We start from the raw sequence: 12,998 nt of genomic DNA, 5'->3' as shown, positions 1-12,998 counted from the left end.
AATGAACGTTCCTGAGAGAGTATTTGGTCTGATAACATGCTGGTCTGGGTATGGCTATTCGTGTCTGCTGGAGCCCGGGACACGACGCCGACGAAGCGGTGGCTGAGAACGCAGACCCCTCCGAAAATTGTGCTTTCTTGCGTCTCAGGTCCACTGAGTCTGTAGTGGTGACTATCGGAGTCACCGAACGTCAAAACGCATAAGTACCGGAAGATTGCTAGGATCATTTCCTCCGTTTATTCACGCGAAAAATGTGGTCTTCGTATTACAAAGCGGTGTGGACAGACACGAAGGAAGGAGCAGAGATCGAGGCGCCCAAGAAACAAGGCCAGACTGAGCCCCTCAAACGATCGGAACCCATTTCCTCCGATGGTCCCCACGCTGTTAGAAAAGTGGATAAGTATTGACATACATTGAGCGGTGAGACCTTTCAGGACTGCATCTCCATATCACGCAAAAGTTCCGCGTCGGCGGATCATCGTTCCAAAGGGTATTTACAGTCAAAAGAAGATCAGGGACGACCATCCACTGCCTAAGCTGCACTCAATCTCTCCACGACAGACCATGCTACTATTTTACCTGCCCGCAGAGTTGCGAAGGGGGCCGGAACTCAATACGGAAATGAGAGTTGTGGGCATTTCGACGTTCTGAGGAGTCCGTATATTAGTGGGGAACAGGAGAGCCTGTACCGTGTTGGTACTGGGTGAGGCAAGGGGAGAGAGTGAGTCAGAAGAGATCTCAATACAATCATACTTAAAGAGCCAAATGGCCATGGCTTTTGCTGTCCTTCGAACTGGCGCGTCGTTTTCATGCTCGAGGAATCTGCACAAGTGCATGTACGGGGAGAAAAACAACAGCTCAACCGTGCATCGTAAGCTGGTATTTCCTTCCAGTGTCCCACATCCCGAAACAGTGCTAACAATGGATATACGTATATATCGGAGCCTTGTTTCCTACATTCCGCTATGGCGTCGAAAGCCTAGAACTAAATCTCTTTCCTAAGCTGTCAGAGTCTTAAACGGAAGTCATGAGCGTTGTTTTTATCTTCGGCATTTTGATTTCCACAACTAATGCTCTTCCTGCAACGATCAGAATCATGATCAAGAGCTTTTTGCGGTCCGATTTCCAGAACCGATGCGGGAAACACAATTATGCACGATATTATATTCCGGGAAATCAACCTTTTACTTGCAGCGATCCACGTACCTACTAAGGGTTAGTATCAGTGACCCCGTATTTTTACAGTAAAGAGGAATGAAGTGTAGAGTGGAGAGAAATTTTGGAACCTTAAATATGTGCTGGGGCGTGTCCTTCCCAGTAGTGAAAAGCTTGCCAAGTACTGGTTTTTAACTATTTTTGATTCTCAGGGAGATCCCCTAAAACCCCTCGGACCCTTCGGGGGCTCTTTAAGGGCTCTCCGAGAGCTTCTGTCGAGGGGCTGTCAAAGCAAGCTCGAAATTTGATTATTTTAGTGATATTTGATTGATTTCAAGCTTGCTTTGACAGTCCCTCGATAGAAGCTCTCGGAGAGCCCTTAAAGAGCTTCGAAGGGTTTAAGGGATTTTAGAGGATCTAACCCTGAGAATCGAGAGAGACGTTGTAATTTATTTGATATACTCAGGGGGAGACCCCCTGAAACCCCCCTTGCCCTCCGGGGGCTCTCCGAGGGCTCCTGCCGGAGGGGCTCTTCTCGCAAGCTCGATAATTTGAATAAAAATCTTCGTTTTTAGTATATCTTTACGAATACTTTATCAAATTTCGTCTTCGCTACTTTATTTGAAAGCGTATAATTAACTCTATAACTCTATAAATTTACTTTATTATCATTTATTACGTAACGTTAAAGGAATTAAATAGAATAAATTAATAAAGTTGATATTCGAGGTTCAGCCTTATGGTGCTTCCTCTTTTGGACGTACCCGTGTGCACCCGCTTTTAGCTTAGAAATGAAGAAATAAGATGAGTTTTAGCTTCAAAATCACGGAATCTGAAGATCTGATTGGTCAACTTTAAATTTATGGTTGTCGAACATTTTGTGATTTCAGTCTTGAGTAATGAGAAAGCAAGCTTTCCAATTAGTCAGCATTTACGGTGTGCAAAACGCATCCCAAAGCTTGGCATCTTCGCTTGTTGCCCTCCCCACCTAAATTTGTGTGTAGTCAGCAACAGCAATTGATTCCACCATTGACAAACTCCACCAAGTCACCGGTTAGTCGAAATTGAAACTATACAAACCCACCAAATAAGCCAGTATCGCATTTTTCGTGGAGTCGCAATATCTTTCAACGAACAACGCCGTCTAGTAGGCCCATTATTACGCCTCCTTCATCCCCCTTACACCACCGCAGTTCCTCATATCCTCATTTAACACCAAAGCGTGTTTCATTCGCTGATACGCCCGCTAATCAAAGTTCACTTGGTGAAAATAGCAATGATGAGCAATGGCTATTGCTAACTACATACATATAAATTCCGCCCGAGCGTTCTGATAGTTTTTTCCTGTCTCATCCTTCGCATGACACTGAAAATGCTGATCTTTCATCACCCCGACATCTTCCATACCCAATTCCTTCAATGCTGCGACGATCTCCTTGCTTCCAGAACCGTCAGGCTTTCTGCCTTCGATTTTAGTTTTGTTGTAGTGCGCGCCATCCTTTCGGGCTTGTAAGCTTCTGATTCATCGTAATTCTTCTCGATGTCGATAATGATGAGCATGCCATTGTGTTTGAGGCGGTTGATCAGGGCTTGCAAACCGCGCTTGAGTCGCGCATCTTGCTCGGGTCGGGAGGATCCTTGTGAATAAAATAAATCGACTACGAGCTTTGATACAGGAAATCAGTCTAGCTTTCAACAAGTTTGAACTCTTGAGAGACGGAGCCACTCACACACAAGACTACCATATCGAATGTCCCAAACTCAACGTCTTAGTCCCATGACGGCTGAGCGTTCGCAATCTTGGGATCCTGTGGCTTCTCGTGATCAATGAGGCCACCCCACACGGCCTTCATTTTGCAATTGGGGTATGCTCTCTTCGTAGCTGTCTTTGCCGCGAACTTGTTGAATTCATCCACCATACCGCGAGCGCTGTCGATAGCATGGACTTTGCTAACGTGAGGAGCAAAAGCCTGTAAGTACACGTGCAATCAGTGACTGCCTACCTCGCTGACCTGACCGGATGACTTACCATACTAAGAAAACCGGTGCCAGCACCATAATCCAGGACCTTGAAGTCAGCACTAGTCTTGTTAACACCCATCCATTTCTTATTTTGATTGACTAGATCCTTCATCCATTCTCCTCAAGCTACTTGGCTAGGAGGCTTCGCGTAAACGTTGGCAATGCGGCTGCAGACCCATCAGTACTCATGAACTTCAAAGAATGGATGGCAAGTCTCACCTGTATTACTCCGGTGTTCGAGGCTCGGGAAGTCCGTCACCATCAGGCTGCTGAAACCGAGCTCGTTGCTGTGGTTGCGTACGTTGGCGTGAAGCAGGAGTTGTAGGCTTTGGCTTTTCCTTGGACTTTGCAGCGGTAGCATCTGCCAACATAGCATCTCGTGCTGCCATATTTGCCTCTATCTCGTTGCGTATGGAGTTGCTTACTGAATCTGGTCCATCTCAAGCCGGTTGAAGACGTTGGCCAATCCCATCATTTGTTGCATTAGGGACATCGTCCTCCCGTTGCCTCGAGGCAGATTTATGCCTGGGTTTCTTATTGAAGTAGCGCTGTGCGTCTGTGAGGTCGCACGCGATATGAGAAGAGGTTGTAGCTGAAGTCTTTCGGCGAAGTCATGGTGATGGTGTTACGTTAAGAAAGGTGGAGTTGTTCTTCGTAGGAGTTTTTTCATATCAAAATTGATAGCAGGTGTCAAAGTAGGGTGTTGTACGTAAGGGTGATGCAGCAACCTTGCGTGTTAATAGTGACTATGTGTTTAGGCATCAGTACATTTGAAGCCGCTGTATTTTGCGCTGCGTCAAAAAAAGAAGTATATCGTCAATTTTGGGCAAACGTTATTCCGGTATTCACTCCAAACACGAAAGCTTTGGTCCTCAGCTCAGTTTCTTTCTATGGTCTAGTCCTTGATAGAAATTTCGTTCAGAAGACGTGGTCATAACAGGTCCTGATTCTGAGTTAGACAGCGATTCTGGCTGTGAGACGAATGAGGATGCGAAGTGCTAAGGTCGGCCTGGATTGAGTATGCGTCAAGGTTAGAGGGACATCTAAATGGGTCTCCTCGACAGTGTGCTATCTCAGAGCAACTGCGGTCGGGTACGTAGCGACTTTAATGTTGTAGTTCAAAAAGGCGCCACTACAGCTTTGGGTTAGCAATACACTAGTGACAGCTGCCATGACCGACTAAAGCCTTTGTGTCGAGACACATTGTAGCTAGCATGAGCGTGTTGCATGATTGTAGACTTCCTGCTGGTTTCTGATAGCCAACGTTCGTCTTGCAGGTAAAATAGCGAGCCATAAATCTTGAACACGTTGACGGAAGGAGTTTCTCGCTGTTCTATGCAAAGCTGTGGTGAATCTCATCCATATCGAATACTATTAGGGGTGAAGCCAGGAACCGGCGTAGAAAAACGACATCCAGCGCCTCATTCTACAAACTCTCTGACAACTTGCCCGCTTTTGCCCGCCATATCTCCCTCCAACCATGACTTCCAATCCACGCGTTTAAATGGGCCTCTCTAGATGTGTTCGAGTTCTCACAGTGACTGTGTTTCCTCCTCGACCCGGAAAAGCACAAAGAGATCTGGGTTGAGACATATCATCCGTCACTGTTGCTGCAACAATGCCAGTATATGTCCAAACCACTGCTTGATTGCGTTCTTTTCGGGAGTCCTTGAAAAACTGGTCTATGTCTTGACAAGGAAAGTTCATTCTATCCGGAAAACCCGATTCATACCCCTATACTTTGGATACTTCATGAGTTTCGAGCTGCAATCGCCTTCTTGCTCAAAATCCGCCCCACTGCCCCATCAAGACATTCGAGATTCTTGGCCCTCTCGTCATTATGGGCGAAGATTACGTGTATCTCTCGGGACTCATCCTCGTTTAGGGAAACGAACCGCTTGACGATGTCGTCCGCAGTGCTTCTCCCGTGGTCTCCGTATTTGTGCCTCGGACCGTGAGCTTTGGACGACTTTGTGGAGTACTCACCAACATTCAAAAAGAACAGGATGATATCCCTCTCGGCTAGCCACCCAAATTTGCAAACACGGCGAAAATCCTGCAGAGTATGATCCATTTCATCCACAATTGCGCCATCAGCGGAACGATTTTTGTAGATCGCCATGTCCGCCATGAATATGATAGCGTCCAGACCGTCAAACTCTTGCCGCCAACTCCTCAATGAAGTATCGGGTGGAATTCGGCATGAGGCTTTGGGTAGATTCCACGTAACGAAGTTGTAACGTCGTGAACTCATACTCACTGGTAATGTCAGGACGTCGGAGCGCCGGCTCCTGCTTACCAGAGACTTGGCGGCATCTTCGAAGCTTGGTACGAAGTCCGCGCCAAGTATCCGAGCAATTGAGTCTAGATAGCTGTGGAAATTACGAATCTAGTCAGTGTGTGGCAGATATAAAGCCGACCTCTGGGCTGGTGTACATACTAGGTAGCTGAAGGATGCGCTGTGCCTTCTACATTGTCCTGGTAGCATCCTTTCATCCCCGGATCATCCCACAAGGAGACAAGCGTTTTCCTTAGCTCTTCTGACATTCCGGCACCATTTATTGGACCTCGCTGACACAGAGTTATCTGAGGGTGAGTCTCGGTCTCTAGATGCCCCAAAGGCAAAGATAGCTCCGCCATCTTGTCCAAGGTGGCACTGATAGTATCCAAGATGATCTGGTATATGTGACCTCTACGCAGTTCAGGGTCATAGCACCCCTCACACAGTATGCTCATTACCTTCGGTAGCTTAGAAATTCGGCTACCTTGTCTTAGGGCCACGATTCTGACATCAATGGCCAAGGAATCAATCTATATGTTTGAGCTCACGATGAACGCTAGCACGTTGGGACATACCTTTTGCGACTCTACTGAACGGTCCTTGACTTTCCTGCGCCTACGAAGGGCCCCTCTCATGAGCGGACCCCACTGTCGATGGTAAACCTTAGTTGCCGTCACTTCTTCATCGAAGTCAAAGGAGATGTCGAGCAGATTAGACCGTTCCGTTGCTGCTGTCAATGAACTACGGAAAGATGCCGAGTCCCTCAAGCAGAACAACGAGGATGAGTCAACTTGGCCTGGTCAAGTACCCTTCTGCTGTGCTTTGCTAGTAGGAGGTCGTGTTGCTCAGAGAAAGATCGACTACAGACGCATTGTTAGTTCTGGTCAGACAGAGGGAACTACTCTTTGGCTAGCTTACCAGTTCAGGGCTGTGAGGAACAAGTTAAGAGCCGTTGACTGATTTGCCAGATGAGTGGCGCATTCTTTGACAGTCTTTTCTTGCAGCACGGCCTTGATTCTATTCTCGAAGGATAGAGCGTTGCTGTCATTCCAGTCGAGACCAGTCAATTGCCCGTTTATGAATAGGAGCAAGGCCTCGCAGCTCTCTAGGGAGGCTTCTAGGTCCATGACCAATTGGTAATGCTGGAATGCGCTCAGGCTGGTTGAAATCCACTCTTCGATCTGATTCAATGCCGCTCTGAGCGCTGTTAATTGGCCTATCAGAAGGCTGATTGTCAGGTCTGCCGTTTTCCGTCGCTGCTGCAAAGCGCGCAATGCGCTGATGCTTCTGACAGCGACATCGACAATACCAACTATTGAGCCCGCAAGACCTGTAATTGAGACTGGATCCATAGCGGCAACGACGGCGAGAGCCTTTCGTTTTCAAAACTCACTATCCAGATATCTGTGAGATGTCTCTTGAGCGACACAGCCTCTCCGCGCGGCCTTACGATGCTACTAACTCAATCGGTCGAGAGTAATGCAGGGCGACCAGCCAATAATGAAGCTGGGATAACATGAGGCTGAAGGACAAATGACTAAGCCCATTTACCGCCCCATGAGGTGATAGTCGCAAGACTCATTCAACTGTCCACGAAATATATATCGAGCATTCACGAAAAGAGTGAAGCGTCCAAGTGGGTTCATAGTAGTCACTGCCTAGACTGTTGGCAACCCTTCGTTGAAGGGGACCCTGAAGAGACCCCGCCATGTTGTACATTGTACAGCGAGACACAGCTATGCACCTCGCCACAAAGGATCGAAGGATGGAAGACAAATATTCGCACCGCCTCAGCCTGTCCGGCTACAGCAATGGATGTATATAAACCACCCAGCATGTCTGGCATATTTGGAGATTCGTCAAATGCGACAAAATCGACAAATCACCGCCCAAAATTCTTGTCAGACTATAAACGTGTCTGGAAGTGAGAACGCCAGGCCTTTATCAGATCTAGAAGTCGCAGCACTTTCTAGCCTCGAGACCTTTACCCCTAATGACATTTAGCGGGAAAAGAAATGCTATGAATCACGCGCGAGACGAAGTCCGCTAGCAAGGCCTCATTAATTCGGTCAATTCCATCTAATAAGCGGCGAATCTGCGGTTGTGCACCGGTTGCGTGGATGCTTGAGAGTATAGCCGATGAGTGTCGCGCCGGAACTATAGGTGGAGGGATAGGTGGAGGTCTAGCGGCTCACCGGAAGTATCCTTCAGTGTGAGTAATCTAGTCGCTCGACAGCGCTCTTTGATGAGACCTGATGTATCACAGCGCAACCAGCTCGACAAAGGCAACAAATACTCCTGTACCAGAACGCAGCACCAGCTCCAATCCCACTCCAACAACTACAATCGCAGCCTGTCCACCCGCAAACGGCACGATATACACCGTGGCAAACACACCGACCCTGCCACGACCCACACAGACCGGCCTTGCAAAATATACTTTAACATTCGAGATACTGTACGACACCAATTGGCCAGGCGCTGGTGCAATAGTCGATTTGCAAGATATTGGCAACGTGACATCTCTGCTGCGAGAGTGCGTTGATGGTTGCGCGCAGTTCACCTACCTCACCTCGCAGTCAAGACGCTGGGATTATAATTATTACCAAGGCTGCAATGGGGCTGTATGGATGAATGGAGGGGCTCGCCAATCTGAATCCGGGAACAAATGAGTGTGTCCTGAAGGCGAACGTTACGCTGTCCAGTCCTAATGGCACCTACGAGAGTCCTGTGGGATGGCACGGTACTGTTGTATTGAACCGGTCCTTTCCTCTGATGCCATAGAGAAGTATGCAGCTGTTGGGCGGTGAGCAGACACGAAATAGGGTTCAAAGCAGGTTCAAGTATCTAGCATCTAGAGTTGAAAACTTGATCTATCTAGCGTAGAGACGTTGCTTAATGTTGTGCTGAGTACAGTCCGAATTCTGTGCTTAGGTGCTGCGATGGTATTCACGCTGCCGGCATCGTGTTGTACCTCGCCTTTGAAAGATAAGTCACTGTTCTAATCCTGAGGCTTTATTAGCCAAGACGGTCTAATCTAAGTTGGGAATGCATATCGACGCTACTCAAGCCGGTTTTTAATGTTTGGCTACCTTACTACTTTAGGAACGCCTCGGCACACTTTCAAGCCCCACACACATCTGTTCTATATACAATCCTCACTCTATATTCTACAAGTTATGACCGAGAATATCATCACTATCCATTTTATCTATAAGTATCTTAATTCGGAAATTATAAAGCTATTTAGAACTAAATACACTTCTAGACGCTCTAAATAACTTCCCTCTCGCGCACCGCCATTTTTAACTCAATAATAACGTTATAATTTAATATAGATAGTTTAATACTATAAAATAGAGTGATAGATATACTCTTAAAGCCTAGGATCTTTTCTTAAACTAAATATATATCGAAGATCTTAATATAATTCGAAGCCTTAATAGAGAAGAATTCGAAGAAAAATCGCTGCGGGAAAGTATTATCACTATTATTAGAGTGTTTTAGTGATAATAAGAAGGTAATATATATATAAAAGGCACTATTAACATTTATAAGGCCTAAAATCTAGTCTTAAAAGTCGTTACGTCTCTTATGATTAAGTATCTTCTAAAGGATCTCTAATATTACCTTAAATTATTAATCAATTTTCTCTTATAGTAGGGCCTCTTAAGCCTCATTTTAATCAGCCTTCAATTCCTCATTACTATTAATATAAAAATTTCGATTCTAAAGATATTTACAATATTAATCCTAGGCCTTTTTAATAGAATTTAGATCTAGACTATAGAGAGACTAATCCTCGAATTATACAACTCGCTACTTACTAAATTCCTTATAAGAGAATTCTACTATATAATTATCTGCTTTATTCTATATTATATATATAGAATAATCTTAATTAAGTAAGTTTCGATAGAATTCTAATAAGCCTTCGTTCTCTTTTAAAACTTCCTCTCTATATTAATAGATATTCACTCTACTCTCTTTCTCACGATTACCTCATTTCTTAACAGCTTATTTCAGATATGTCTCGAACTGAGGCTTCGGGCTAGGCTTCTTTTATCTAGATTTATTCTCTTTATTCTCGTTAGTACGTATTTGAGAGATAAATATAAGTGCTTAAAGTCCTTAGTTTTCATAATTCTTAATAATAAGAGCCTCTTTAACTACGTTCTTTTTATTCTAAGTCTCATCTTATAGAAAAATTAGTTTCTCTTTATCGTTAATTTTATCTTATAATCGCTTTCCTTTCTTATTAACTATGCTTTTACTATAAGCGATCTTATCAAAAATTATATATATAGCTTTATTATCCTTCTAATTAGTCCATTCTATTAATTCCGAGCTTATTTACTCTCTCGAAGTACATTAAATAACTCGATAATCATACTCGATACGCTTAACTTTAGCTTCGTCTATAAATACGATATTATTTACTCAATTTTAATATAAATAAGCTCTAATAAAAGCTATTCGAAACTCTCGATATTAATTAATTAATTTAGGTTTCTAATAACGAGATCCTCTATTATAGTCGAAGTCATATATTACTTATTTAAAATAAGATTTAGAGAGAGGTTTTTAATTATTATTTATATCGCGCTTAATATTAAGAAGCTTTATCTCTTTTATATACTATAAAACCGTTTTTTTTCGATTTTCTAACGTACTAATAATATACTTAAAGATTCTCTTCTATTTAACTTCGAAAGAATAACTTAGATAATTAATACATAAAGTATCTATATAATAGACCTTATAATAAATATCGATATTCTATTCTTCTAATCTTTATTTAATTTTTCTCCAATAATAGTTAACAATAGATTTATATATATGAGTATAATTTTCTACTATTTCTCATTGCGAGTAATCGGCTTTAATTAGGGCGATATTACTAATTCTAATATCTATTTAATATTATTATCTATTTAATAATAACTTTCGAGGTTTACGCTCCTTATAGTTATACTATTTATAAGATATATATAAAAGAATTAGCTCAATTAATAATATATAGAGCGTAGAGTAATTATTTGTTTATTTTGATTATTTATTTATTTGAGCTAGTCGGTAGCCGAGGTATTCTCAAAGTAGTAAGGTGGCCAAACATTAAAAACTGGCTTGAGTAGACGACTTTAGGATTAGCTGGCCAATCTCGTGCAGCAGCAGCAACTTCGCATCGCAGCTTCCGAGGTTATCCCTCTTGTCATCCGCCAACAGCGTTGCTTTCCCATCCTCTTCGCATGCTTTTCTCCATCATGCTAATCTCAACATTTTTATGTGGTTCTCTGCTTATCAATAAGATATAGGTAGAAGGTCTCGGAATCTACACCGATAGTGAACATCACTATCTCAAATTCCTGTACATCTGGAAAACGCTTTTTTTTGTAACATAAATCTGAAAGCCTTGCCTCTTGCTTCCCCCTCCACGGTTCAACAGCTCAAGTATTCCGACGTTAAATTGTCCATTACTAGCTCCCCAACCAGACCTTGACATATAGCTATTTCGGGCTCAAAATGGACGGAAGAAGGGCCTGAATTTAATGGTTTTGATTAGTGGCGCAATCATAAGCCGTCTCCAGATCGGATAACTTGGCCCCTTCCTGTTGAGGGAATTGTTGGCATGGTGCACGAGTGATCAAAACTCCTCTTTCCGACATGGTATTCCGCGGAAAGCCGTCGAAAGCGTGTCATAGATGCAGGGAACGTCGGCTGAAGGTAAAACACACCACTTTGAACTCTTGTCAATGCATATGGACGACATCGGGACTCCAAAATGGTTACTAAAACAGGCCATAGTGCGACTTGGTCAAGCCCAGATGTACCCAATGCTTGCGGGCCGGGCGGAAATGTCCCGGCTATCGGCCCCAGTCGAATGACAGATTCCTTGATCAGACGGCCGAAGTGGTGTTCAAAGCTCGACTCGCAGAGGACGCTCGGACCGAGCAAAGGCAGTCTGATCAAGCAATGACCAAAGAACTTCCCCGCAGCCTCTCGCTGCCGATTGAAGCCCGAGCAACAAGCTTCTTTCTCTCAAATTTTATTCAAGGTAGCAACTTCGAATACCTGCCTTCACTTTACGCTCCGTACTCAGTTAGAGAGGAACATCTTTCGGCCAGTATCGAAGCTGTAGGACTAGCCAGTCTCTCAAATGAGCTCAGATCATTGCAGGCCTCGAAGCAAGGCAGAAAGCGCTATATCCATGCCATCCAGGCGACGAACACGGCTCTGCGATCTCCGGTCAGGGCAACGGAGGATAGTACATTACTCTCAGTCTTGCTTCTCAGTCTATACGAAGCAATCACCTGCACAACGCAGCTCACTTTGTGCTTATGGGAGAGCCATATCAAGGGCGCCATGGCACTTATCCGGCTCCGTGGCCGTCAGCAAATGAATACCCAGCTTGGTCTTCAACTACTCAGTCAGACCACCTTTAGCGTCGCCATCAGCGCCCATCGCAACATGGCCGCAGTCCCCACAGAGATTACCTCTCTCGTCACCCACGCTCTTCAGTACGCAAGTGAGAACGATCCATCATGGAGTCTTAAACTTATCTCATTCCGCGCTGCGGATCTTCGTGCTGCGATCAGGTCAGGCAGTCTGTCCGACCCGGACGTGATAATTGCGGCCGCAATGCAGTTGGACCACGACTTTGTGCTGTGGTCGAGTACACTGCCACCGTCATGGCAATTCAAGACTGTTTTGGCAGAACACGCCGATGGGACGTTGGTCTATGAAGGGTATTACCATTTGTATTCTACCCATGGCATTGCTCGGAGCATGAACGCTTGGCGCATGCTTCGAATGCAACTCAAACTGACGATCAGGGAACAAATCCTTCGGCAGCACACGTCTCCCCTGCGATCTCAAGATTACACCACGCTGATGCGACACGCCGAATCAATTATAACACAACTTGCTTCCGAGATCTGCGCCACCATCCCGCAATATGTCGAACTCCCAGCCAGAGTTCCTATATCTGTGTCCAAAACGCAGCCTCCACATTCCACCATCTCCGATATTCCCTTACCAAAGACAGAGAGTTCTACGTCCGGCTTTACGCATGCAGCCCGCAGCTATGGAGTCATTTGGCCCTTGATGTCCGTTGCCACTTGCCCCGTCTGCCATAGTTCTCGTCGTGCGTGGATAATCAATCGGCTGCAGTACATTGGCCGGCAAATGAATAATCCGCAGGCGCTATTGGCTGTGAAGATACTAGAGAGAAATTGGGACGTCGACATAAGGTAATTCGATATTTCTGACAAACCTTATATTATATTTTGCTAATTTTGCTAACGTATTGGCATAGAATGCATCTGTGTCACCTGCTCTAGCCATTCTCTTCCAGCTCCTTCCGCAGAGTCTTGACCACCACCGGCCTTCCCGTCCGCACAGACCGATCATCCATCGATGTGCCGCAGTAGCACTCACCTCTTCTTGCCTTGAAACAAAGCTTCCGAGTGCAAGTTCTCGCTTAAGTCGTGCAGATTCCGTCGACAACAGCTGTCAGAGACCATTGGGGGAGACTTTGCGA

The 12,998-nt window shown here is 44.9% G+C and overlaps 3 protein-coding genes across 3 annotated transcripts; 1 reads left to right on the top strand and 2 right to left on the bottom strand.

Moving 5' to 3' along the window:
- Positions 1-2,924: 2,924 nt before the first annotated feature.
- On the bottom strand, positions 2,925-3,566 carry HO133_006126 (uncharacterized protein; the record flags this gene model as incomplete). Its single annotated transcript, XM_037297028.1, has 3 exons — positions 2,925-3,125; positions 3,185-3,276; positions 3,437-3,566. 3 exons carry the CDS (start codon positions 3,564-3,566, stop codon positions 2,925-2,927), a joined length of 423 nt encoding a protein of 140 aa, XP_037147602.1.
- A 1,361-nt stretch (positions 3,567-4,927) lies between these two features.
- On the bottom strand, positions 4,928-6,810 carry HO133_006125 (uncharacterized protein; the record flags this gene model as incomplete). The annotated part of the gene is made up of 4 exons (XM_037297027.1): positions 4,928-5,566; positions 5,650-5,916; positions 6,034-6,067; positions 6,377-6,810. The coding sequence occupies 4 exons, from the start codon at positions 6,808-6,810 to the stop codon at positions 4,928-4,930; spliced, it is 1,374 nt and encodes a 457-aa protein (XP_037147601.1).
- Positions 6,811-11,122: 4,312 nt separating this feature from the next.
- Positions 11,123-12,798, top strand: HO133_006124 (uncharacterized protein; the record flags this gene model as incomplete). The annotated part of the gene is made up of 3 exons (XM_037297026.1): positions 11,123-11,182; positions 11,264-12,708; positions 12,774-12,798. The coding sequence occupies 3 exons, from the start codon at positions 11,123-11,125 to the stop codon at positions 12,796-12,798; spliced, it is 1,530 nt and encodes a 509-aa protein (XP_037147600.1).
- Positions 12,799-12,998: the final 200 nt, after the last annotated feature.

Source organism: Letharia lupina, assembly GCF_014066315.1.
Source record: "Letharia lupina isolate WasteWater1 chromosome Unknown contig_23, whole genome shotgun sequence".
Taxonomy (NCBI): Eukaryota; Fungi; Ascomycota; class Lecanoromycetes; order Lecanorales; family Parmeliaceae; genus Letharia; species Letharia lupina.
This window is presented reverse-complemented; position numbering and strand designations above follow the sequence as displayed.